The sequence below is a fragment of the Leucoraja erinacea genome, unplaced genomic scaffold (genome assembly GCF_028641065.1).
Source record: "Leucoraja erinacea ecotype New England unplaced genomic scaffold, Leri_hhj_1 Leri_193S, whole genome shotgun sequence".
In the NCBI taxonomy this organism is placed as follows: Eukaryota; Metazoa; Chordata; class Chondrichthyes; order Rajiformes; family Rajidae; genus Leucoraja; species Leucoraja erinaceus.
Window position 1 is genome coordinate 18,402 of NW_026576094.1, and position 27,098 is coordinate 45,499.

General features: G+C 46.7%; 1 protein-coding gene across 1 annotated transcript; it reads right to left on the bottom strand.

Annotated features, from left to right (window-relative positions):
• Window positions 1-21,660: 21,660 nt before the first annotated feature.
• On the bottom strand, window positions 21,661-24,754 carry LOC129716241 (probable G-protein coupled receptor 139). Its single transcript, XM_055666116.1, has 2 exons — window positions 24,685-24,754; window positions 21,661-22,559 (listed from the first exon to the last, which is right to left on the bottom strand). Exons 1-2 carry the CDS (start codon window positions 24,752-24,754, stop codon window positions 21,661-21,663), a joined length of 969 nt encoding a protein of 322 aa, XP_055522091.1.
• Between the last annotated feature and the right edge of the window lie 2,344 nt (window positions 24,755-27,098).

Below are 27,098 nucleotides of genomic sequence, written 5' to 3' on the forward strand. Positions count from 1 at the left end.
TATCAGGTCCTCCCTTAACCTTCTGCGCTCCAGAGAATAAAGACCTAACTTATTCAACCTATCTCTGTAACTTAGTTGTTGAAACCCAGGCAACATTGTAGTAAATCTCCTCTGTACTCTCTCTATTTTGTTGACATCCTTCCTATAATTGGGCGACCAAAATTGTACACCATACTCCAGATTTGGTCTCACCAATGCCTTGTACAATTTTAACATTACATCCCAGCTTCTATACTCAATGCCCTCCTCCCTTTATCCCCGCCACTCTGCTCCTTGCCATTCCCCTTCCCCCCACACACATTCAGTCCATCTCTCCCTACAACCTCCCCCCATGCACTCTTAGCAGCTCTCCCACAGAGCAGCCATTCCTGCCTATTAGGTTCCCATTATGATAAAGAACATGCAGGCATGAAAAATGGAAAAGGGATTTATTAAAGTTTAATTGTGAATTAGTCTCAAAATAACAAAAGTAATTGAAAAATGCAAAAAAACCCATCAATGTAATGAGATGCTTGGCAGGTTTAGAGTGGGGAGCAGATGTATTAACTCTTAAACGTATTTATGTATCACTGATCAGATCCAGACTAGAGTATGGCAGTATAGCTTATGGGTCAGCATCTAAGTCAGTGTTGTCCGAGTTGGACAAAGTCCAAGCGGAAGCTCTAAGAGTCTGTATAGGAGGTGTGCGGATGTCACCTCTATGTGCACTACAGGTAGAAACTGGGGAGATGCCGTTGAGACTGCGCCGCAGACAACTAATGGCTAATTACTGGCTAAGCCTTAAGGGTCATGGAGAGAATCACCCGTGGAAGAGAGAAGGTGGGAGACAGTGAGAAAGGGAGGGAAGCATGGTATGCCAACGTCCCCGGGTGTTGTACCTCTTGTGAACAGGTTCACCCACTTAGAAGCTGTCGGGACAGAAGACGTGTTTACACTGAGCGGCGGACTGGCTTGCGATGCGAATAATAATAATAATAATACATTTTATTTATGGGCGCCTTTCAAGAGTCTCAAGGCCACCTTACAACAATTTAGCAGGTAGAGGAAAAACATGTAAGGGGAATGAAATAAATAGTAGAGACATGACTAGTACACAAAGTAAAGACAGAATTCAATACAAAACACAATATTTGGCAATTAATGCACTGATGAAAAGGGAGGGGGACCTGGGGCTAAGGATAGGCTGAGGTGAAGAGATGGGTCTTGAGGCGGGACTGGAAGACGGTGAGGGACACGGAATTGCGGATCAGTTGGGGGAGGGAGTTCCAGAGCCTGGAAGCTGCCCTGGAGAAGGCTCTGTACCCAAAACTGCGGAGTTTGGACTAGTGGATGGAGAGGAGACCGGCTGATGTGGATCTGAGGGACCGTGAGGGTTGGTAGGGGGAGAGGAGGTCAGTGAGATATGGGGGGCCAGATGGTGGAGGGCTTTGTAGGTGAGGATCAGGATTTTGTAGTTGATCCGGTGGGAGATGGGAAGCCAGTGGAGTTGTTTGAGGGCTGGAATGATGTGATGCCAGGAATTTGTGTGGGTGATGAGTCGGGCGGCTGCGTTCTGGACCAGTTGGAGTCGGTTGATGTAGGTGGAGCTGATGCCAAGAAGAAGTGAGTTGCAGTAGTCCAGTCGGGAGGAGATGAAGGCATGGATGAGTCTTTCAGCAGTGGGAGGTGTGAGAATAGGGCTGTTGAGCCATAACCAAAAAGGGCTAAGGCAGGCAACGCTATTGTAGTGGGAGACTCCATTGTGAGAGGTACGGACAGGGGTTTCCGCGGCAACAGATGGGATGCGAGAATGGTGTGCTGCTTCCTGGTGCCAGGATCCAGGATGTCACGGACAGAGTGCAAAAAATCCTCAAGGGCGAAGGGGAACATCCAGAAGTGGTAGTGCATGACGGCACAAACGATGTCGGAAAGAAGGGGATGAATATTCTGCTAAGTGACTTTAGAGAGCTCGGAAAAATGCTGAGAAGCAGGAGCTCCAGGGTTGTTATCTCCGGGTTGCTTCCAGTTCCCCTTGCTGGCGAGAGCAGGAACAGGGAGATACGGGACCTGAACGCGTGGCTGAGGAACTGGTGCACGGGGCAGGGATTTAGATTCTTAGATCACTGGGATCTGTTTTGGGGTAAGGGGGAATTGTACGGATTGCATCTTAACAGGTGTGGGACCAGCATTCTGCCAGGCAGGTTTGCCACTGCTACACGGGTGGTTTTAAACTGAATAAGGGGTTGAGTGTCGAATGGGATAGTAGAGGATGGAGTTAAAGGGAAAGGGGTTCTTAAGTGTGTGAGCGTAGAGGGGTGTAAAATGAGGATAGAAGCAATAGGTAGCAAGGTGAAAAGTAAAAGTGGCAGGCAGACAGACAAAACCAAGGCAAAAATCAAAAAGGGACACTTTTCAACATAATTGTATAAGGGATAAGAGTGTTGTAAAAACAAGCCTGAAGGCTTTGTGTCTCAATGCAAGGAGCATTCGTAATAAGGTGGATGAGTTAAATGTGCAGATAGCTATTAATGACTATGATATAGTTGGGATCACGGAGACATGGCTCCAGGGTGACCAAGGCTGGGAGCTGAACATCCAGGGATATTCAATATTCAGGAGGGATAGACAGAAAGGGAAAGGAGGTTGGGTAGCGTTGCTGGTTAGAGAGTTGATTAACGCAATGGGAAGGTAGGACATTAGATTTGAGGATGTGGAATCGATATTGGTAGAGCTGCGAAACATTAAGGGGCAGAAAACGCTTGTGGGAGTTGTGTACAGGCCACCTAACAGTAGTAGTGGAGTTGGGGATGGCATCAAACAGGAAATTAGAAATGCGTGCAACAAAGGTAAAATAGTTATAATGGGTGACTTCAATCTACATATAAATTGGGTGAATCAAATTGGCAAGGCTGCTGAGAAAGAGGATTTCTTGGAATGTATGCGGGATAGTTTTCTAAACCAACATGTAGACGAACCAACGAGAGAGCAGGCTATTCTAGACTGGGTATTGAGTAATGAGGAAGGGTTAGTTAGCAGTCTGGTTGTGCGTGGCCCCTTGGCAAGTGTGACCATAATATGGTTGAGTTCTTCATTAGGCTGGGCAGTGACATCGTTAATTCAGAAACAAGGGTCCTGAACTTAAAGAAAGGTAACTTTGAGGGTACGAGACGTGAATTGGCCAAGATAGACTGGCGATTGATTCTTAACGGGTTGACGGTGGATATGCAATGGAAGGCATTTAAAGACTGCATGGATGAACTACAACAATTGTTCATCCCAGTTTGCAACAAAAATAAATCAGGGAAGGTAGTGCATCCGTGGATAACAAGGGAAATCAGGGATAGTATCAATACAAAAGATGAAGCGTACAAATTAGCCAGCAAAATCAGCCTACCAGAGGACTGGGAGAAATTCAGAGACCAGCAGAGGATGACCAAGGGCTTAATTAGTAAAGGGAAAATAGATTATGAAAGAAAACTGGCAGGGAACATAAAAACTGACTGCAAAAGCTTTTATAGATATGTGAAGAGAAAAAGATTACTTAAAACAAATGTAGGTCCCTTGCAGTCAGAAACGGGTGAATTGATCATGGGGAACAAAGACATGGCAGACCAATTGAATAACTGCTTTGGTTTTGTCTTCACTAAGGAAGACATAAATAATCTGCCGGAAATAGCAGGGGACCCGGGGTCAAATGAGATGGAGGAACTGAGTGAAATCCAGGTTAGCCGGGAAGTGATGTTAGGTAAATTGAATGGATTAAAGGCCGATAAATCCCCAGGGCCAGATAGGCTGCATCCCAGAGTACTTAAGGAAGTAGCCCCAGAAATAGTGGATGCATTAGAGATAATTTTTCAAAACTCTTTAGATTCTGGAGTAGTTCCTCAGGATTGGAGGGTAGCTAATGTAACACGACTTTTTAATAAGGGAGGGAGAGAGATAACGGGGAATTACAGATCAGTTAGTCTAATGTCGGTAGTGGGGAAACTGCTAGAATAGTAAGATTAAACGAGAACTTACCATTTTGAAGTTTGATCGTTATTTTATGAGCAGTAACCTTGAGGGATTACGTGAAGAACCCCACCAGGACGCATGCTAGTAATTCTTCAAAGCAGCGGTGTGAAATCACAAATAACTGTAATGACTAAACATAGTAAGATTAGAGAAGAGATACCAGTTGAGTATATGATCAAGGGTGGGAGCGGAGGGCACATAATTCCTCAACGTTACTCCTCATAAAATAACGATCAAACTTCAAACTGGTAAGTTCTCGTTTAATCTTACTATTTTACTTCGGAGTCACGTGAGTGACTACGTGAAGATTTTAAAGCTCTGTGATTTTATGCCGTGGAAACGAGTCCATGATGTAATTTCAGCAAATACATTTTTATCCAACATCCATTCAGTGTTTTTTATTGAATTTGCGTGACCTGGTCTCTGCCACTAGATTTAGTTTACCTGGTAAGTAGGCAGCTGATATCCAAATATCTCTCTGGATACACCATTGCCAAATTGTGTTGGCCAGATTGCCACATGATGTCGATTTGTTTCCACATATATGGTTGATATATGCTACCACGGTGGTGTTGTCAATTTGTAGTCTAACATGCTGGTGATTTAACCCAGAACAATATGACTTAAGGCAATGGAATGCACTTAACATTTCCTTATAGTTTATGCCCAGTGTTTGTAATAATGATGCCTCCTGTGCATTCCATCTCCCTCCACAGCTGGAGATGGAATTGGTAGCACCCCAACCAAGTGCACTGGCATCAATTTGTAGTACCATAGACGGGGTGCTGATAATTATTGGATTGGAACAATACCTGACGTTATGTTCCCACCATTTTAGTTCCATTATGGCCTCTGTTGGTAGCTTCATTGGTGTGTCAAAATAGCCACCATTAAGTTTGAGTGCTCTTATTTTTGCTCGCAGTAAATTTCGATAGTGTAAAGGTCAGAATTGTGTGGCTGGAAATGCAGCCACTATCGTCCCAATTATTCTAGATGCCAGTTTAATGGATGGTTTGGTGATGTCAAAGATTTCGCTACAATCCTCTATTAAAGCTGTAACCTTTTCTTTCGGAAAAGTCACTGATATGAGAACTGAGTTAATGGTGAACCCCACATAATCCATTTTTGTTGAAGGCGTTAATTTAGACTGAACTGGATGGATGATAAACCCCCGTTTTCCAAACAATTGTTTTGTGGCTGTTACCGCTTGTTTAGCCAGTTCCAAAGTTGTGCCAACAATAAGTATGTCATCTAGATATGCCATTACCATGTGTTTTTGTTTCCGCAGTAACACTAGGGCTGGTTTCAATTTTTTGTGAACAGCCTGGGGCTGATGTTAGCCCATTAGGTAGTGCCCTGTATTGGCAGAGCTGACCCATCCAGTTGAATTTTAAATAGCAGCTGTGGTCACCTCTTGTGGGTACTGTATAGTAAGCATCTTTTAAATCGATGCTTGCCATGTAGTAGCCTTCGGGAATCAATTGCTTAGCAGTAACAAAGGTTTCCATCTTGAAATGAATATATTGTACAAAGGTATTCAAAGTAGTTAAGTCGATGATGATGCGGCAACCACCATCTTTCTTGTTTTTTATACAGATGTTGGATACGAATTCCTGTGATTCGTGTTGGGTTTTCTCAATTCCTCCTTTTTTATACAGCCGCTGTAGTTCAGCATGTGCTTTAGATTTTTCTATGCCTGTGAGCACGAACATTCGGTTCGGTACATGCTGAACTGGAGGGTTATGTTTTTGTATAAATTCTATGGTATAACCCTGGATACTGCTTAGAATATAAGTGTCGGTAGTTAACTTATTCCATGCATCCAAATAATATTGTAATCTCCCACCAACTTACATGCTCCCTTTAATTCTTAAGGAACCGGACCCACCTACCTCCATAGTTACCAGTGGTAGGTGTGTTACTTCTTCGGCATCCTCCGTGGACGTTGAGGCGCCGTTGTCTGTGTCTGTAGTTGGGCTGGTGTTGAGGGCTTGCGCATTTTCCAGAAGGTCGGTCTGGGCATGGCCTAAAAAAGACCGATGTTGGGTGTTCCTGGTTTTGCGCTTTCTCCAGTTTGTCTTGGCCGACTGGTGGGTGTGTAGGGGTGATGTTTTTGGCCGTAGTAGCTTTTGGATGCTGCTTTTATGAGCCCCAGGGGTTTCGCCCCTTCGTCAAGTTCTTTGACTTGGTTTGATAAATGCCCTCTAAATAGTAGTATTGATGGTTTGGAGGTTCCTGGTTTGCAGAAGCCTGTGAATTATGGGTCTAAGCCGGTTGGATAGCACTTTTCCTAATATTGTTTAACTCGTATTGTGAGTTGCAGAGTAAAGCCAGTGCATCTTGGTGGTCTAGGGTCATGTTTTGCTCATTCAACGTGCGGGCAAAAGCCGTAATTCCTGCTCTTAGGACTTTTAGGACTTTCTGTATTTTTAAGTCCCTGTTTCTAATTGATGCCCCACCATGTTTCCAGATGCACTGGTTGACACTGGGAACATTTAGCGACTTGCAGTTCCCTGGTGGTAAGTGCCGTGCTGTGGTGTCCGATAATACCTGTCCCTGTAGTTGGTTAAAAGACATGTAGTCAATGCTTACCGCTAATTTCGGCTCCAGGTTTAGGCCAGTTTGGTCGGGTTGGATAAACTGGGACACCATATCCAAACATGTTTTCTTTCACCCCAGGCATACTAGAGGTATGTTGATCACTCCCCTCTTCGGGGTCAGTCCAGAATTGACTCTCCGTGCTCCCCTCTGATGAGGGAGAAACACTGTGCAGCCCTACAAGAGGTACTGCTGTGGGGCTTACTAACTGCCCACTGTGGCTAGCCTCCATCTCCCGGAGCCTGCCACTTGGAGTATTTCCTCCAGCAGCCGCTTCAACAGGCTCTTATGCTCTCGGGCATAGGCCACTTGCGGCTGCTCCTGTTTCCCCAGCCGATCCAACCGGCCCCAATGCCCACGGGCACTGGCCGCTCGCGGCTGTTCCTGATCCTGCAGCAGCTCCAACCGGCTCCAATGCTCACGGGCACTGGCCGTCGCGGCTGCTTTTGTTTCCCGCTTCCAGCCGCTCCAACCGGCTCCAATGCGCACGGGCACTGGCCGCTCGTGACTGCTCCTGAAGCCGCTCCAACCGGACCCAATGCTCACGGGCACTGGCCGCGCGCGGGTATTCGGAGTCGGACTCATCGGAGTCATGGATAGGCTGGGTGAGTGTGCAAATGCATGGCAGATGCAGTATAATGTGGATAAATGTGAGGTTATCCACTTTGGTGGCAAAAACAGGAAAGTAGATTACTATCTGAATGGTGGCCGATTGGGAAAGGGGGAGATGCAGCGAGACCTGGGTGTCATGGTACACCAGTCATTGAAGGTAGGCATGCAGGTGCAGCAGGCAGTAAAGAAAGCGAATGGTATGTTAGCTTTCATTGCAAAAGGATTTGAGTATAGGAGCAGAGAGGTTCTACTGCAGTTGTACAGGGTCTTGGTGAGACCACACCTGGAGTATTGCGTACAGTTTTGGTCTCCAAATCTGAGGAAGGACATTATTGCCATAGAGGGAGTGCAGGGACGGTTCACCAGACTGATTCCTGGGATGTCAGGACTGTCTTATGAAGAAAGACTGGATAGACTTGGTTTATACTATCTAGAATTTAGAAGATTGAGAGGGGATCTTATAGAAACTTACAAAATTCTTAAGGGGTTGGACAGGCTAGATGCAGGAAGATTGTTCCCGATGTTAGGGAAGTCCAGGACAAGGGGTCACAGCTTAAGGATAAAGGGGACATCCTTTAAAACCGAGATGAGAAGAACTTTTTTCACGCAGAGAGTGGTGAATCTCTGGACCTCTCTGCCACAGAGGGTAGTTGAGGCCAGTTCATTGGCTATATTTAAGAGGGAGTTAGATGTGGCCCTTGTGGCTAAGGGGATCAGGGGGTATGGAGAGAAGGCAGGTACGGGATACTGAGTTGGATGATCAGCCATGATCATATTGAATGGCGGTGCAGGCTCGAAGGGCCGAATGGCCTACTCCTGCACCTAATTTCTATGTTTCTATGTTCCCGATGTTGGGCAAGTCCAGAACAAGGGGTCACAGTTTAAGGATAAGGGGGAAATCTTTTAGGACCGAGATGAGGAAATCTTTTTTCACACAGATAGTGGTGAATCTCTGGAATTCTCTCCCGCAGAAGGTAGTTGAGGCCAGTTCATTGGCTATATTTAAGAGGGAGTTAGATGTTGCCCTTGTGGCTAAAGAGATCAGGGGGTATGGAGAGAAGGCAGGTACAGGATACTGAATTGGATGATCAGCCATGATCATATTGAATGGCGGTGCAGGCTCCAAGGGCCGAATGGCCTACTCTTGCACCTATTTTCTATGTTTCATATGTTTCTATGAGATATATAGAGATTGTTGTGGCTTCGTTGGCCAGGGTACAGTTGAGGGAGCACACGGGGGAAATGGTGAAGAACGACAGCGGGAAATACATTCAAACAATGGACCTTATTATGACATCAATGATGAGAACCACGAGGTCGGACAATGCCTTTCCCATCAGGTAGCGAGTGATGCATTTGGAGTGACAGCACTTTCCCCGGGACAGGATCACAATCGTCACCAAGTTAACTGCGAAAGAACGGAGGAAGGATGATATAGTATGTGGCGTACACTCAAAATACCCTGAACTGAAAAGATTTCCGAGTGACATTTACTGCTGAGTTTCAAGTGTAAATGAAATTATAAGTTTTAGGCAATGAAAAGATAAGTGGCTCACAGGATCCGGGTTGGATCCGCTCCTCTGACCCTGATTGTCCGCCGTTTCCCGCGCGAGCGGATGCTTTCTCTCGTGGCTCCAGTCTCCTTATCCAATCGAGAGATATTTGGTATTTGCCTTATGGCCGCCAGGGCAATTAAATGGAGGCGGATGAAACGAACGATTGGGTAGGGCAAGGACACGGGATGCTCTGTCTCCCACCACAGTAGCCGCCAGTCCCTTCATTCACCGAGCGGTTCCACCTCGAAAGAGCTGATCTGCGTGTCCGGGATACTGATATAGCGGCCAACACGAGGGAGTCACAAACAGAACCTGGCTGTTCCCTGAACAATGCACGGTCACAGTTTCGGGTGTCATTGGCGACGCTCGCTGAGTGTCAACAGCTCCAGCGTCGATACCACTCAGCACAGAGACCACCCTGCCACTGAGTACCAGACACAGAGTAGCAGATCGATTAATGACAGGCCAACAGCTCGGAACTGGACCTCCATGACGTTCCCTGTATTATTTCACCACGATCGACGCCATTGACGATGGCCGGATCACCATCTTCGTCACACACATTGTGGATAATGCTAAAACACTACGGGATAAAAGAAAACATCTGAAAATCCTGGAATTTCTTACATTATCTCCATTACCGGTATTGGCTGAGCGAAACACACGAGCCCTCCAGACAAGGAGAGAATGACTGCTGCGATTCCCAGCCACAAGAGGCAACTTGTGGGTTTTTTTCTGGTTCCTTCCCGAGGTCTTTCAACCACTCACGTCAGGTCATCCATTTAGATTCACACTGATTCATGGGCTGGCGGCTCAGCCACTGAGGCCTGGCAGCTCAGTCACTGAAGCCTGGCAGCTCAGTCACTAAGGCCAGGCAGCTCAGTCACTGAGGCCAGGCAGCTCAGTCACTGAGGCCAGGCAGCTCAGTTCCTCCGGCCAGGCAGATCAGTCACGCAGGCCAGGCAGCTCAGTCACTCAGGCCAGGCAGCTCGGCCACTCAGGCCTGGTACCTCAGTCACTCAGGCATGACAGACTGGCAGCGCAGTAACTCAGGCCTGGTGGGCTGGCAGCTGAGAAACTGCCAGAAATTCTGCCGGAAACAGGTAACAGACTGTGTGAGAGAGAAGGGTAAGCGGATGGACAATCAATTTTAGACATTTTCAATTTTTTCTACAGTTTTTCTACTTGAGGGGCCGGTTTCCAGAGGGGTTTTATAGACATTGTGTACTGAATGGATTATTGGACTTGCAGGTCAGTGAGTCAGGGCTGTGGGCTGGTAGTTCACTTAAGTCATGGCTGGTAGACTGACACTTCAGGCACTTACAGATGCCAGACTGGCAGTCCAGTCACTCACGGCTGGTGTGGTGGCAGTTCACTCAGTCAACCCTCCTCCCTTCACCCCCCCCCCCCCCCACTCAGCCCCTTCCCATTCTGCCAGTCCATCTCCTCTTAACCTCCCCCCCATGCACTCTTAGTAGCTCTCCGACAGCGCAGCCATCCTGCCTATTAGGTTCCCATTTTGATGAAGAACACGCAGGCATGGGATGTGGAAATAGGCTTTACTTACGTTTAAAATGTGAATAACAAAATACAACAACAAGTTAAAAGTTAATGATGAGATTAAATGATGATGTGTTAAAGATAAGATTCTTTCTTGTTGTGTTTCTTGTTTTGCTGCTCACTGCCTCTAGATTTTTTTCTTTGCTGTTGATTAAAAAAAGCCTATTTTAATTTAGAGAGATTGAGTGATCAAATTTTAACAATGAAAATCTGAGAATTTACCTCAAAAGTCATAATTCAGTGAAGGCAAATCCAACCTCACAGCACACGAAGCAAAGTGCAGGCAGCAAGTCCAAACTCACAGCATTCCAAGCAGGGTCCAGGCAGCAAGTCCAACCTGACAGCACTCCAATTAGAGGGCAGGCTGCAAGTCCAAACTCATAGCAATCCAAGCGCAATGCAGTCAGCAAGTCCAACCTCACAGCATGCCAAGCAGAGTGCCGGCAGCACGTCCAACCTCACGGCACTCCAAGCATGGTGCAGGCAGCATGTCCAAACTCACGGCACTCCAAGCAGTGTGCAGGCAACAAGTCCAACCTCACAGCACTACAAGCAGAGTGCAGGCAACATGTCCAACCTCACAGCACTCAAAGCAGAGTGCAAGCAGAGAGTCCACACACACCATGCACACGCACAAACACACACACTACCCCCCCCACCCCCCTCACACACACACACACACACACACACACTCACACTCATAGTCACAAAATGAGCGGGACTCCACTGTGGGTATTTTGAACTGAACAAACTCGTATTTAATAAATACAACATTTCAGTTTCAAGTACAGGCAGGTCAGCAGGCCAAACAACTCGTTTCATTTTCACCAAGGACTTACAAATAATTTAATCAAGTTCATTGCACACTCACAGTTGATTTGATTTGTGTTGATCCACAACAGAATGAGAGTGGTGGCCTCTCCCTCGCGATCTTGCAGAGAGACTGAGCCACATCCAGACATCCAGGCTTTTATAGTTCCGCCCATTACCCCCGGAAGGGGCGTTACGTCCATGGCAGTGATTGACGGGAGAGAGAATTTAAAGATTTTTTTAAACACGAATAACTCTTTTATTTTTCACCGATAGGAAAAATCATCGTGGCCTGATCAGCGGAGGATGACTAAGATGGCCACAAATCACAGCCATACGTTGTAGCATTTTTTTCTAAAAATCAATGCGCAGTGATCAAGATGAGACTTTTAATTATATAGACGACTAGACAAAGTGCAGACCCGTTGGGTCTGTTCCCGCAACGTGCGGTTGTAGGGGGGGGGGGGGGGGGGGGGGGGGGGAGGGGGGCGGCATGCACCATCACACACACTAAGTAACCCACAGAACACACGCTAATTATCCCCTTATATTATATTAATATTATTAATTTGCTCATTTTACCCCATAACCACGCTATCTACTGACGCATAGCCCCCAACTTGCAGTCACATCTACAGAGGGGTGGGGGGGGGGGCGGGGGGGAGAGAGTGAGGGAAGAGAGAGAAGGGGCAGAGCCACAGAGAGAGGGGCAAGAGGGAGAGGGGGTGGAGGGGAGGAGAAGAGGGATGGTGGGTGAGGGTGGAAAGTTGGGGGAGGAGGGGAGAGAGGGAGTGGAGGAGAGAGAGAGGGGAGGGGGGACGAGAGGCGGGGTGAGAGTGAGCGAGAGAGAGAGAGGGAGTGCTCAGAGGGGGTGAGGGGAGGGGGAGCAGGGAGGGAAGGTGGTGGGAAGAGGGTAGGGGCTGTGAAGGGGTGTGGGGTTAGGGGAGGGAAGGGTGGCGGAGCGGATGGAGGGGGGAGGAGGGGGAATAAAAGGGGAGAGAGAGAGAGAGAGAGAGAGGGGGGAGAGGGTGGTGGGAGAGGGGGAGGGGGGGGTGTTGAGTGAGGGGGAGAGAGAGGGGTGTGCTGAGAGGGGGGTTCGGTGAGGGGAGGGGGGGAGAGGTGGGGAGCAGGGGAGCGGGAGCGGGAGGGAAGGGGGCAGGGGGGTGTGGAGGAGAGGGAGGGTGGGGCTGGGGATGGAGGGAGGAGGAGAAAAGGAGGGGAGAGAGAATGGGGGGAGGGGAGCGGGGAGGGGGGTTCGGAGGGGGAGGAGAGGGGGGGGGGGGAGAGAGAGGGGGCAGAGAGAATTGGGGGGGAGAGGTGCGGAGAGAGAGGTGGGCAGAGAGAGAGAGTACCTTTTTACTTCAACCCAAACCCCCCCAAACAACCATTTGCAGGCAGTGCCTTTTTACTTCAAACTAACCATATTTTCATTTTCAAACCATATTAAGAGCACTCACAGTTGAGTAGACATGTGTTCAGTGTTATTCAGTGATCGGAGAGACATGACCTAGATCTTGCAGAGACTGATTGAGGCACACCACGTCCTGGTTTTATAGTCGATCCCCGTCCCTCCAGCAGGGGCAGCAGGGAGAATGGTGTTTAAACAAACAAAAACATTAATATATCTCTGATTTGTCATCGATGGAAACAATCCTCTGGTCCAGGAAGGCAGACGTGGGCTCTGAGCGAGGTGGCCAAAAATGACGGCCGTATGTGGCGGCGTTCTCTCGGAAATCGCAGCCAAGTGGGCCAAAAGCGGTCAAGATCAGACTTTTAGTAATATAGATAAGAAAGCAAGAGACCGGCACTCTGCTAATTGCAGTGGGCAGCCATTGACAGAAACACAAGTATAATCCGAATTGTGTAATGACGGTGAAAACTACATCTGGGCTACGGAGAGATGGACCTTCTGAAAACCGCAACAGAGCAACGGTGTACTGAAATGTAGGGGGCGTCAACACGACCAAATGAGACTGGGAAGCTATTGACCGTTTTACACAGGCAATGGTTGCCTTAGACCAAGTACAAACTAACGCAACCACACCGTGTAAGTCCACTGCAATGTACAACAGCTCCAAACGTTAAGGAAAGGGCGTACAGTGTAGGCATCTTGCTTGCACTGTCAGACCAGATACTGCACAAAGTATCCTGGTCGGAAACAAGTATTCTGTCCTCTACACTAAAACACTCTGAACACCAGGCTGGTATACGAAGAATATTCTTGGAAAGTCTGAGCAGCCAATCTCAGGTCAGGTGCAGCCTCAGATAAGTCATTAATGATAGTAGAATTAGACATTTCGGCCTATTCACTCATGGATGATCAATCTCTCCATCCTAACCCTATTCTCCTGCCTTTTCTTCATAACCTCTGACACCTGTATTGATCAAAAATCTATCCCTGCTTTAAACATATCCACAGCCTTCTGCGGCAAAGCATTCTACAGATTCACCACCATCTGATGAAATACATTTCACCTCATCTCCTTCCTAAAAGAATGTCCATTAATTCTAAGGCTGTGACCTCTGGTTCTCAACTCTCACACTAGTGGAAACATCATTCCCACATAGACTCTATCCAAGCCTTTCACTATTCATTATGTTTCAATGACATCACTCCTTATTCTTCTAAACTACAACGAGTACAGGCGCAGTGCCGCGAAACACTGAACTTCGGTCAACCTACATAGTCCTGGAATCATTCTTGCAAACCTCATCTGGACCCTTTCCAGAGCCATCACGTTCATCCTCAGATATCGTACCTAAAATTTCTCATAAAATTCCAAAGGCCTTACCAGCGCATTATGGAAGCTCAGCAATCCATCCCTGTTTGTGTATACAATCTCTCTTGAAATAAATGCTAGCATTGAATTTCCTTTCTTTATTACAGATGCTACTTGCTGATTAATCTTTGGGGAATCCGGCCCCACCACTTCCTACTCCATGAGCGCCAGGATTCTCTCCGCATTTAGAACATAGTCTATGTCTTTATACCTACTACCAAAATGCACGAGTCCACACTTTGCTGCACTATGTTCCATCGGCCACTTGTCTGCCCACTCGCTCAACCTGCCCAAAATCCTTGTGCAGAGCCCCTGCTTTCTCTACACTATCTGCCTCTCCACCTAATTTCGTACTATCCGCAAACCTGTCTACAAAGCCTTCAGTCGCCTCGTCTAAAACCATTAATATACAACGTGAAGAGAAGCGGACGCAGCACCGACACTTGCGGAACTCCGCTAGTCACAGGTAGCCAACCAGAAAATAAATCATCTTTATTGGCATTCTTTGGCTTCTGCCATCCAGACAGCCCGCCATCCATGCTAGTATCCGCCCTATGATACCGTGGGTTCTCATCTTCATTAGAAGCCTCACTTGAGGCAACTTATTAAACGCTTTCTGAGAATCTAAGCAAGCAACATCTGCCTACTCCCCTTTGTCGGTTCTACTATTTACTTCTTCAAAGAATTCCAACAAATTTGTCAAGCAAGACCTCCCCTTCACAAAAGCATCCTGACTTCAGCCTATTTTATCGTGAACTTGTAAGTTCTCCGTAACCTCATCCTTTATAATGGACTCTTAAAATATTACGATCCACTGTAGTCAGACTAACTGGTTCTTACTATTCTGCTTTTCTCCCTCTTTGAGCTGTGGGGTAATATTGACAATTTTCCAATCATCTGGGACCACTCCTAACTCTAGGTAGGCAAGGTAAGGTGCAGCGAGACCTGGGCGGCCTTGTACACCGGTAAATGAAAGTTGGCATGCAGGTACAGCAAGCAGTGAAGAAAGCTAATGGAATGTTGGCCTTCATAACAAGAGGATTTCAGTATAGGAGTAACGAGGTTCTTCAGCAGATCTATAGGGCTCTGGTGAGACCACATCTGGAGTATGTGTACAATTTTGGTCTCCTAATTTGACGAAGGACATCCTTGCGATTGAGGCAGTGCAGCGTAGGTTCACGAGATTGATCCCTGGAATGGCGGGACTGTCATATGAGGAAAGATTAAATGAATGAATGGATGATTTGAATGAATGAATGTATGAATGAATGCCATTTTATTGTCACTATACACATGTACAATGAGATTAAAAGCAGCTCCTACTCAGTGCAAACATGTAACGAATCAAAAACAAAAAACAAAACAAAGGGGGGGGGGGGATACGGAGCACAGTTCTGCGGCGCTATATACATATCTATAAAAAGACAATGGATAAATAGAATGAATAAATAAGACAGCATAAAACAATTACAGTTACAGTACAAATTACAGTAGGTGGATAGGTGGAAGTCCGGGGGTTTGGCTGTGAAGTCAATACACGTGTGAGTTCAGGGAGGTTATGGCTTTTGGAAAGCAACTGTTCTTGAGTCTGTTTGTCCTTGTTCTGATGCACCTATAGCGCCTCCCTGAGGGGAGCAGTTCGAACAGGCCAAACGCAGGATGGGAGCTGTCCTTGATGATGTTCTTCTCCCTGCTGAGGCAGCGGGATGTGTAAATGTCCATCAGAGCGGGGAGAGGGCAGCCAATGATCTTCTGTGCTGCCCGAACTACCCTCTGAAGCTTCTCCCTGTCTGCCATGGCGCAGCTGCCATACCATGTTGTAATGCAGTATGTCAGCAGGCTCTCAATGGACGAGCGGTAGAAGGTCAGCAGCAGGTTGGAGTCCAGGTTGTACTTCCTGAGAACTCTCAGGAAGTACAGCCGCTGCTGAGTTTTCTTGATAACCGCTGTGATGTTGTCTGTCCAGGAGATGTCAGCGGAGATGAGGACGCCGAGAAACCGGAAGGTGTAGACCCTCTCCACACACTCGCAGTTGATGTATAGGGGGGCTAAGTCGATGCTGTGCCTCCTGAAGTCGACAATGAGCTCTTTTGTCTTCTTGGTGTTCAGAGCCAGGTTGTTTTCTGAGCACCAGGCTGTCAACTTCAGGATTTCCTCTCTGTAGGCTGCCTCGTCTCCCCTTGAGATGAGTCCGACTACTGTAGTGTCGTCAGCAAACTTGACGATGCGGTTGTTGTTGTGGGCCGGACTACAGTCGTGAGTGTAGAGACAATATAGGAGGGAGGTTGAAGATTCTGGTGAAGATGACGGTGAGCCGGTGGGCACACGCTTTGAGCACCTTACCAGGTACTCCACCTGGGCCGGTAGCCTTCTTGGGGTTCACTGCCAGGAGCACCCGTCTGACATCGTGCTCCCTTACAGTGAGTGGAGTAGTACAGGAGCCAGGTGAGGGTGGGAGCAGGGCTGTAGCAGATGGGTGCTGTCGTTGTGATGTTTCAAAGCGGGAAAAAAAGCAATTTAGCTTCTCTGCCAGCGAAGCACTCAGGCCTTCTGTCACCTAGAGAGTTGTGAATTTATGGAATTTATGGAGGGCTGTGGAGGCCAAATCATTGGATGGATTTAAGAGAAAGCTAGATAGAGATCTAAGGGCTAGTGGAGTCAAGGGATATGGGGATAAGGCAGGCACGGGTTGTTGACAGGGGACGATCAGCCATGATCACAATGAATGGCGGTGCTGACTCCTGCACCTATTTTCTACGTTTCTATGTTTCTATCTTGAGATTCGTGAAATACCGTTATCAATGCCTCCACAATCGCTAAAGCCACCCCTTTCAGAACCCTAGGGTGCAGCCCATCTGGTCCAGGAGACTTATCGACCGTCAGCCCATTCAGCTAGGCAAGCTCTTCTCCGTAATAATAACCGCTCGACTAACTTCTACTCCCCGGATCTCTTGAATTTCAGGCACGTTGCTGGTGTTGTACACTCTGAAGACGGATCCACAGAAGTTATTAAACTCCTCTGCCATTTCGTTATTCCTCATTATCACTTCTCCTGCATCATTCTCCAGAGGTCCAAGTCCCAACGTCCACTCATGCCTCTTCCTTACTGTTTGTATAACTAAACAAACTCTTGCTATCCTCTATTATATAATTGGCTAGCTTCCCTTCGTATTTCATCTTTTCTCCACATATTTCCTTTTTAGTTCCTTCTGTTGTTATTTAAAAGCTTCCCAATCTTCTGGATTTCCACGAAACTTTACTGCATTATATGCTTTCTCTTTTAGTTTCATTCAGTCCTAGACATCTCCTGTCAGCCACGGTCGCCTCTTTCTCCACCTGGAATCTTTCTTCCTCGTTTGAATGAAAAAAAACCATGCATCTTCCGGATTGTTCCCAGCAATTCCTGTTCCATCATCATTCCTTTCTCGTCGACTTTGGCCAGCTCCTCCCTCCTGTTTCTGTAGTCCTCTTTGCTCAGATTTAATACTGGCACATCCGATTTCATCTTCTGGCTTTCAAATTGCAGGTTAAATATTGTCATATTGTAGTCGCTACCTCCTACTGGTTCCCTTACCTTGGGTTCCCTTTTGGAATTTAGTTCATTACACAACACTAAACCAAAAACTGCCTTTTCCCTGGTAGACCCCACTACAAGCTGCTCTAAGAATCCATCCATATAACCATATAACAATTACAGCACGTAAACAGGCCATCTCGGCCCTACAAGTCCGTGCCGAACAAGTATTTTCCCTTAGTCCCACCTGCCTGCACTCATACCATAACCCTCCATTCCCTTCTCATCCATATGCCTATCCAATTTATTTTTAAATGATACCAACGAACCTGCCTCCACCAGTTCCACTGGAAGCTCATTCCACACCGCCACCACTCTCTGAGTAAAGAAGTTCCCCTCATGTTACCCCTAAACGTCTGTCCCTTAATTCTGAAGTCATGTCCGCTTGTTTGAATCTTCCCTATTCTCAAAGGAAAACGCTTGTCCACATCAACTCTGTCTATCCCTCTCATCATTTTAAAGACCTCTATCAAGTCCCCCCATTAAGCACTCTACAAATTCACTTTCTTGCGGTTCAGTATCAACCTGATTTTCCCAGTTTGCCTGCATATTCAACATCACTTCATCAATAATAAAAAATAGAGGATGTGAGGAGGCTTTTCAGAAGACAAAAAAAGATGTAATTCTCCAGGACCCGTCAAAGTTTCCCCCTCCACTGTTAAGCTCTGTGCCAAACAACTGGCACTATACATACATTTTTAACCAGTCCCTGCAAACATGTACTGTCCGTGCCTGTTTCAAAGTCTCCACTATTGTCTCTGTACCCAAAAAGGCAAGGATTACTTGTTTTAATGACTACAGGCCTGCCGCACTGACCCCTGTAGTCATGAAGACTCTTGAAATGCTTGTGCTGGCGAAGCAGAAAAATATGACGATCCCCCTGCAGGACCCTATGCAGTGTGCATATCGGGGCAATACATCTGTGAATGATGCAGCCTACCTGGGCCTACACTGCACCAAGACCGCCAGTGCACCTATATGAGAATCCTGTTTGTTGATTTTAGCTCTGCATTCAACACCATTGTGCCAGAGCTACTACACTACAAAGTTCAGAGTTGACTGTGCCTGAACCTCTCTGACGGTGGATTACCATCTTCCTGACAGACAAGAAGCAGCATGTGAGGCTGGGAAAGCAGATCGCAGACCCGCAAACGGTCAGCATAGGAACACCACAAGGCTGCCTATTCTATCATCTCCTCTATTCCCTTTCCACCAACGACTGCACCTCCACAGGCACCTCTGACAAGCTTCTCATACGTAGATGTCATAATTCCCACGACAGCATAGGGAGGGGGTAATATTAATGTAAATATTTTTTTAATTCAATTGCTTAAATATTCATTAGAAGCAATTGTACAAGGAGAAAATAATCGACCTAACAATTATACAATTTCCCCACAGCTTCAGTTTTAACATTTTATAAACTATAAAGTGAATCGGAAAGAAAGAAAAAAGGAGAGAATGGAAAGGAAGAAATATACGAACAAGAATGAAGAAAGCCACTGAACTAACGAATAAGTGAAAAATGCGGAGATGTATCCCACTACCCTCCCCTGAAGCAAATAACATTGGAGAAAGAGCACATGCTTGACTGTTATCCCTAGATAAATAAAATTTAGGTGAAAGCATTTGATTTGTTAAAATTCTGGCTGTTTGATTAGTGTATTAAAGCCTCACACATAAATGTAACGTTGTGGCGGCTACAGGCCACTACAACGTTTTCTCCCAATTGAAAAATGTCCACACTGTGAAAAGATAAGACCAGTCCACTTGGTCGAAAGGGAAATAATTGTTAGATCTTCATTTATCATTCTCTGCGAAGGAGGGGGGGGGGGGGGGGGGGGGGGGGGGGGGGGATTTAAATAGGAATCTGATGGGTAACCTTATCACAAGGGCGGTGGTTATATGGAACATCCAGACAGCAGGGGTAGCTGTGACAGGGAGTATCCTGACCTGTAACAACATTTAACACAAGGGGGCGCCGCACGATGGCAGCCTCGCCATCAGTCTGTCTGTCTTTTCGTCTTCTTTTTTAAAAATGTTTAGTGTGTTTCAAAAGTATGTGTCAATGTTCTCTTGTTTGATTTATGAGGGGGTAGGGGAGGTGGTCAGTAATAACCTTTTACAATCGCCTTGCAAGTTACTGTGAGATATATGGTTTGTGCTCACAATCACTACTCAGAGACTAAATCGTGGAAACAAGAAATGCTTTATCTGCCAGTCTGCAGAATCGGGTGCCTCTCCAAGTTGAGACACACCGAGCAAAGGAAAAACGTCTATTTTTATACAATTCAGTATACAGTCTTTATTGATCGGACGCCTCCCCTTCTGACCCCTTCCAATCAGGGTACCGAGGTTCACAATCTTCCAACACTCCCCTCCTTGCGTCATCAATCATTCCCTCTCCTCCCACATCATACATCGCATGTACATTTAAATTAGGTTCTTTGTCATGAGGGGCGCAAAGTTAATATTCATTTATCTAATCAAGCATGCTCAGCAGCTGTCGCCCTTACCCACTTAATTGCCTTTGACCTAAAGAATAGCTTCTGTGTTGTCAGCTACATTCCTTACCTCATCTTGTTATTCTACAATGTTATCAACAGCTCTGAAGGTCTGACTGTTTGTTCGAATCACAAGGTTGGTGATTCCAACTACTCGGCCCATCACAAGGTCGGTGACTACAACCACTCGGCCCCTCACAATGATGGTGGTTTAATCATCTTATTCCTCACATTACTGACTTTGAGCCCAACTGTGGGGACGTGAACTAACCATCGGAGCCGATCCTGGCCTGGAATCGACGCTCCAACCTGGACCTGCTGATTTCACCGTCGAGGAGCTCGCAGCTTTCCGGTAGACACCGACGTCGGGAAGCTCCAAACGACGCAAAAGGTTTCGACCCGGAGCTGACCCCCCCCCCCCCCCCCCCGATGTAGGAGCTTGACCGCACCGACCCGGAGGGCCCAAACGTCGTCGGCTACGGGAGCCAAGATCGCCCCGTCAACGGAAGGCTCGAGGCCACCGACCGCAAGAAAGAGATTGAACTTTTATTCGCCTTCAATCACAGTGAGGAATGAGGAGGAGTAACTGTTGTGGGTGTTTATGGTAAAATGAACTGTGTGTGTTTAGTGCTTTTTATTGGTATGACTGTTTGCCAAATGAAATTCCTCGTATGTTGGAAAACATTCTTGATAATAAAGTATGATTATGATTATGATTATGTAAGATAGAGTTTGGCGTGTACATAGATAGGACAGGTTTGCAGAGATGCGGGACAAAAGCGAGCAGGTGGGACGAGTGTAGCTGGAAAATGATTACCGTTAAGGGCAAGACTGGCCGAAGGGCCTATTTCCACGCTGTATCACTATGACTCGCTGACTCATATTTGAAACATCAGGTGGAATCGTGGTTTTCGCAATCATGAGATCTTTCACGGAGATGCACCAGGGTGCTACAAGAGGTGGCTTCTGCTATCTGCGAGTATAGTGCACGTGCTCTTTAAACTCGGAAATTATTGTGTGTTCTGTTTGAGGATCACAAAACAACGAGGACCCTTGCTAGGCTGGATATGTGAGAAACATGTCGCTTTTGCACAGGTGTCCATAATCGAAGGGCAGGCGCTTCTGTCCAAATGTCTTGTAAATGTAATATTGGTTTGTTTAACTTTTAGTAACGAGGGAAGAGAAAGTAGGAGAATGAGGTTGAGAGGGAAAGATGGGTCAGCCAATATAGAATAGTGGGGTAGAGTCGGTGGGCCGAATGGCCCAATTATGCTCCTTTTACGTATGAATATGTTCTTAAACCTCTTACTCTAGTAGCGGCAGTGTGTGCGATAGCGGTGGTGGTGGGGGGGGGGGGGGGGGGGGGGGGGGGGGGGGGGGGGTTGGGGGGGGGGGGGGGGGGTTGGGGGGATTAGGGGGGGGGGGGTGAGGCTGGGCAGCGCAGCACGCGCTGGGGTCAGAAGGAAGCGAGAGGTCCCTTTATCTCCAGGAGCCGGGGCGGAAGGGCGCCATTCCTCCCCAGAACTAAACTAAACGTTTCTGTATTGAACTGAACTAAACTAAAATGTTCTGAACCAAACGAACTCAACTCAACTCAAGGCAATATAATATAACCCAACCCAACCCAATCTAACCCAACCCAACCCAACCCAACCCAACTTAATCCAATTCAACTAAACACACTTAGCAAGCAGCCGGGCCGGACACATTAACATCATCTTCAGCTGATCTCTGAATTTACTCTGGGTCACTGTATAAATAAATGTGTTGGTGCAGCAACTAAGCAGCAGAAGCATATTTCCCGCTTCCTCAAGAACAAACACCGGGTCATTGTATCCGGAGTACGTATACGTTCTAGTTATCCGAAAGTACAAATAATGTACCATGTACGTCAGCCAGAGCAAGATGAAGTTGCCGGAAATGCTGAATAGTAGAATAATCGACTTCCTGCGGTTCTCCATCTCGGGGTCAGGACCTTTACCGGGGGGTGAGTGTTCCCGCAATGATTTGCGGACTCTGCTGGCGGCGACGATGCGTTTGACAGTAAGGAAATTCAGGAACAATATAACCGCGAACGGCAGCAGAGGTGTGGTGATTCGGTCTAAATATGAGTATGCTCGCCACCACGGCGAGGTATAAAAGATTGGAATTATCCGACAATACCAAGGGAGGTTGTCCACGATGTAAAGCGGTTCGTAAATGAAATACCAGCCGAAGTTCTTCAAACCGCTCAAAGCTACAACCGTGGCGACGACGGGCGCTGCCGTTTTTTTGGTACAGTACTTGACTTTAAAGTTGCGGCAACAAATTGCTACGAAGCGATCGAAGGTGAAGGCGACGGTGAGCCAGACGGAGGCGTCGGTGCAGAAATAAAGGAGGGAATTCTTGACTCGACAGACCCAGGTGAGTGACAGGTAACTGTCGGGAAAGTAAATGGCCACGATGCGTTGTAGAATGACGGCGGTTACGAGAACCATCAGATCCGCCATCGCCATGGCAAGCAGGTACAGAGTGATACACCTGGATAGACCGCACCTCCCCCGCCACAGGATCACCATGGCAACAATGTTAACTGTTGGAAAATGTACAATCGTTAACCTCTGTTATAGTGAGACACCGATCGCAAACTGGGGGATCTGATCCTTAGAGCCCGCTTATCTCGATTTCATGTCTAGAAACTCCTGATACTGGTTTACACCGAAAATGGACACAAATCGCCGCAGTAACTCAGCGGGTCGAGCAGCGTATCAGGAGACAAATGAGATAGGTGGTGTTTCGGGTCGGAACCCTTCTTCACATTGAATGCAACTAGAGGGAGGAAAAGTCCAGACCAAAGCAGTGCCTGCAAGAGATGACCAAGGAAGGTGGAGCCCATAATGGTCCATTGTTGGCTGGGGAAGAAATGATAACGAAGCGATGCAGGGATGCGAGCAGTGGAAGTGGGAGGACGCATACGGTGGGGTGGGGTTGGCGAAAATGCGGGAATTGCTGGAAATTAGAGCAATCAATTTCACATGCTGTGTAATTTTCCAATACTAATTAACCACAAATACATTACACACATTCACAAATATAATAGTTCTGACAATGACCATAGAACAAGCTATCAACACAGACACATCTCAGAAAGATAGAACTGGCCGAACTATGTGTTCCATGTTCACATCCTCGTATCCCTCTTGTTCGCACGTCGCCCCCAGCCAACAATGTGCCATTGTGGGCTCCACCCTTACTGCGGTCATCCGTTGCCGTCCCTGATTTGTTCTGGCTTTTTCTCGCCTCCGGTTTTCCCACATCACCATACATTCCATTATTCAGTCTGAAGACGGGTACCGACCTAAAATGTCACCAATTATTTTTTTCTCACCCGTTGAGTTACGCCAACAGTTTATGTCTATCTTCGGTGTAAACCAGCATCTGCAGTTCCTTCCTACAGGCGATCATCTACCTTCTAAGTAAGAACATACGCCTGAGTAAATATATTATGTCTGTGCACAAATCCTTGCCTCCGATGATACCATTCTTGCTTTCCGAGCATCTGAGTAAGAATTTTCTCTCCGTTCAGGAAACACATTCCTTTGTCCTGAATTCATACCTCCCTTCCAGGCATTTCGACCCACATGTCAGTGTTGGACATGATTCCAAATCAAACTAATATCCAATGATTCATATTCCTCTATTCCCTGCTTATAGAACATAGAACAGTGCAGCACAAATGCCGGCCGTTCGGCCCACAATGGCTGGGATGAGCATGATGTTAAAACCAACACATATCTCTCCATTCAATGCATATCCACGTACTTATCCAAAGTAATTTTAAGCACCACTTTCGTATCTGCCTCCACCGCCACCCCCGGTAGCGCGTTCCAGGCACGGACTACCCTCTGTGTAAAACAATAAACTTGCCCCGCTCATCTCCTTTAAACTTTGCCCTTCTCACCTGGAACCTGTACCTTCTATTCATTGACATTTTCACGTTGGGAAAAAAAGGTCTGACTACCTTATCCATTGCTCTCATAATTTCACATATTTCTTTCGGGTCTCCCCTCAGATTCCTCCGCTTTATAGGAAGAAATAAACGTTTGTTCAACGTCTCCTTGTAAAAAAAACAAACACTCTCTAATCCGGGCTGCAATGTGGTAAACGTCTTATGCATCTCACCGCACTGCCAACCAACATCGCCCCCACCCCCTATCCTCAGAAAGTCACCGTGTCTTTTCAGTAATTTCTTTAACTTCAAGTAACCCCGACATTCCCACTCTGCATCGCTCACCAACCAAGTGGAACCTGCGTCTACTTTTCCGCCGCCAACCAGCTAAAAGTGGCTTGTTTCCTTATCATTGTTCCTTTTTAAGCCATATTTCATTACTCGTTTAGTTCTCTCTACATCATCGTCTCTAACTCTCGTTTCCCTTATGCCTCCCCAGTCTGAAGAAGGGTCGCGATCCGAAACGTCACCCTTTGCATCTCTCCAGAAGTGCTCCCTGTCCCGCTGAGTTCCTCCACCTTTTTCTGTCAGTCTTACGTTAGCTGGGACACCGAGCGCGGCCAGCAACGTACAGCAGATTCCTCCGTCCCCACAAAGCCTCGTCCGTTTCATTAATGTGGCGCCCAATAACACACAGTGATGTTACGATCTACTCGTAGAGATGACTGCACATTGCTATTCCAGGCCTGTAGGCGGTGTGATATGTTACCTGGGACACCGAGCGCGGCCAACATCGGGTAGTAAATGGCGTACACAGCGCCGCTCGGCGGTTCGTGCATGGCCCGCCGCAAAAGCAAAGATCACCGCTCTGTTGATTCGTGAACGGTGGAGGAGTCATTATATTCGTCATGGAACCCCCCAAGGAGAAGGTGGGGGAGCGAAATTAGCGGCGACACTCCCACCGTTTGCAATTACATGCCGGGCGAGAGTCATTTGTACAATAATAACATTAAATTGTCAGACGTCATCACCAATACTCAACACAAGAAAGAAAAGGTATATGTGAAATGGTCATTAAACTCTCTGTCAACGTATATATGAAAACAAATATATTTTGAATGAATTTTTCCCCGTTGTTGGGAGAGTCCAGAACAGTTCACAGTTTAAGGAGATTCACAGTCACAGTCACAGTCACAAATTCAAAGTCACAGGGGTAGGCAATTTGGGACGGAGATGAGGAAAACAAATACATGACAGAAAGTAGTTATATCTAAAATTAATTGTGACATTTTATGCCAATGAAAATGACAGAATTTAAAAAAATGATCGCGCCCGTCCCGTCTACCCGGGGACAGATTTAGAGGTCAGGTAGGTTCAGGCGTGCCGAGAGAATGTGTTCATGGAAACGATCGCCCAGTCTACGCTTGGTATCGCCGATGAGTCAGAGTGCACATCTTCAACAACGGATACAGAAGATGAGATTGGAGAAGGTGGACGTGAACCTGAAAGGTAGACTGATGGGACTGAAGGCTGATAAATCCCCAGGGCCTTATTTACCCTGACATCCAAGGGTACTTAAAGAAGTGGCTCTAGAAATCGTGGATGGATTGGTGAACATTTTTCAATGTTCTATAGATTCAGGATCAGTTACTATGGATTGGAGGGTAGCTACTGTTAGCCTATTTTTTAAAGAAAGGCGGGAGAGAGAAAACAGGGAATTATAGACCAGTTAGCCTGGCATCGGTGGTGGGGAAGATGCTGGAGTCAATCATAAAATATGAAATAGCGACACATTTGGGTAACAGTAACAGGATCGGTCCGAGTCAGCATGGATTTACGAAGGGAAAATCATGCTTGATCAATCTTCTGGAATGTTTTGAGGCCGTAACTAGTGTACATCGACTTTCGGAAAGCATTTCATAAGCTTTCATATTGGCGATTAGTGGGCAACATTAGGGCACACGGTATTGGGGGTAGAGTGGATAGAAAATTGGTTGGCAGACAGGAAACAACGTGTAGGGATAAACGGGTCCCTTTCAGAATTACAGGAAGTGACTAGTGGGGTACCGCAAGGCTCGGTGCTGGGCCCGAAGCTATTTAGAATATTCATCATTGATTTAGGTCAAGGGGTTTAAATTAACATTAGCAAATTTGCACATGACACAAGGCTGGGAGGCAGTGTGAACTATGAAGAGGGTGCTATGAGAATGCAGGGTCACTTGGACATGTTGGGTGAGTGGGCAGATACATGGCAGATTACGTTTAATGTGGATAAATGTGAGGTTATCCACTTTGGTATAAAAAACAGAAAGGCAGATTACTATAAAATGGTTTCAAGGGAAAATAGGACGTACAATGGGATTTGGGGCGTCCTTGTTCATCAGTCAATGAAGGTAAGCATACAAGTACAGCAGGCAGTTAAGAAAACAAATGGCAGGTTGACTTTTAGAACATGAGGAGTTGAGTATTGGAGCAAATGGGTCCTTCTGCAGTTTTATAGGGCCCTAATGAGACCACACCTTGAGTATTGAGTGCAGATTTGGTTCCTAATTTCAAGAAGGACACTATTGATATTGAGGGGGTGCAGCGTAGGTTTACAAGGTTAATTCCCGGGGTTACATGACTGTCATATGCTGAGAGAATGGAGTGGCTGGGCTTGTATACATTGGTGTTTAGAAGGATGAGAGGGTATCTTATTGAAATATATGTTTATTAAGGGTTTGGACACGCTAGAGGCAACACACATGTTCCCGATGTTGGGGGAGTCCAGAACGAAGGGAAACTGCTTAGCAATAAGGGGTACGTCATTTAGAACGGATACGAGGAAACCCTTTTTCTCACAGAGAGTTATGAGTCTGTGGAATTATCTGCCCCCGAGAGCGGTGGAGGCCGGTTCAGTGGATACTTTCAAGAGAGAGCTAGTTCGGACTCTTAAAGATGGCGGAGTCAGGGGTATGGGGAGACGGCATGAACGAAATACTGCTTGTAGATGATCAGCCTAGATCACATTGAATGGCGGTGTGGGCTCGAAGGGCCGAATGGCCTACTCCTGCACCTATGTCTATTGTCTATCGGGATCATAAAATGTATTTTAGCATGTTGCTTATTTTCAATGACCATGACTCGTTTCGAACTAAATCATGCATATCGTGTCGGATCATGACTCGGGTCGTGTGGTATGTT

What these genes read in the sequence shown, in the direction of transcription:
- LOC129716241 (XM_055666116.1), bottom strand. Translation starts at nt 24,754, where the DNA reads ATGCACGAACCGCCGAGCGGCGCTGTGTACGCCATTTACTACCCGATG. An exon ending in GGCCGCGCTCGGTGTCCCAG is followed by an intron (nt 22,560 to 24,684) that starts GTAACATATCAC and finishes ATTTTCCAACAG; the next exon opens with TTAACATTGTTGCCATGGTG.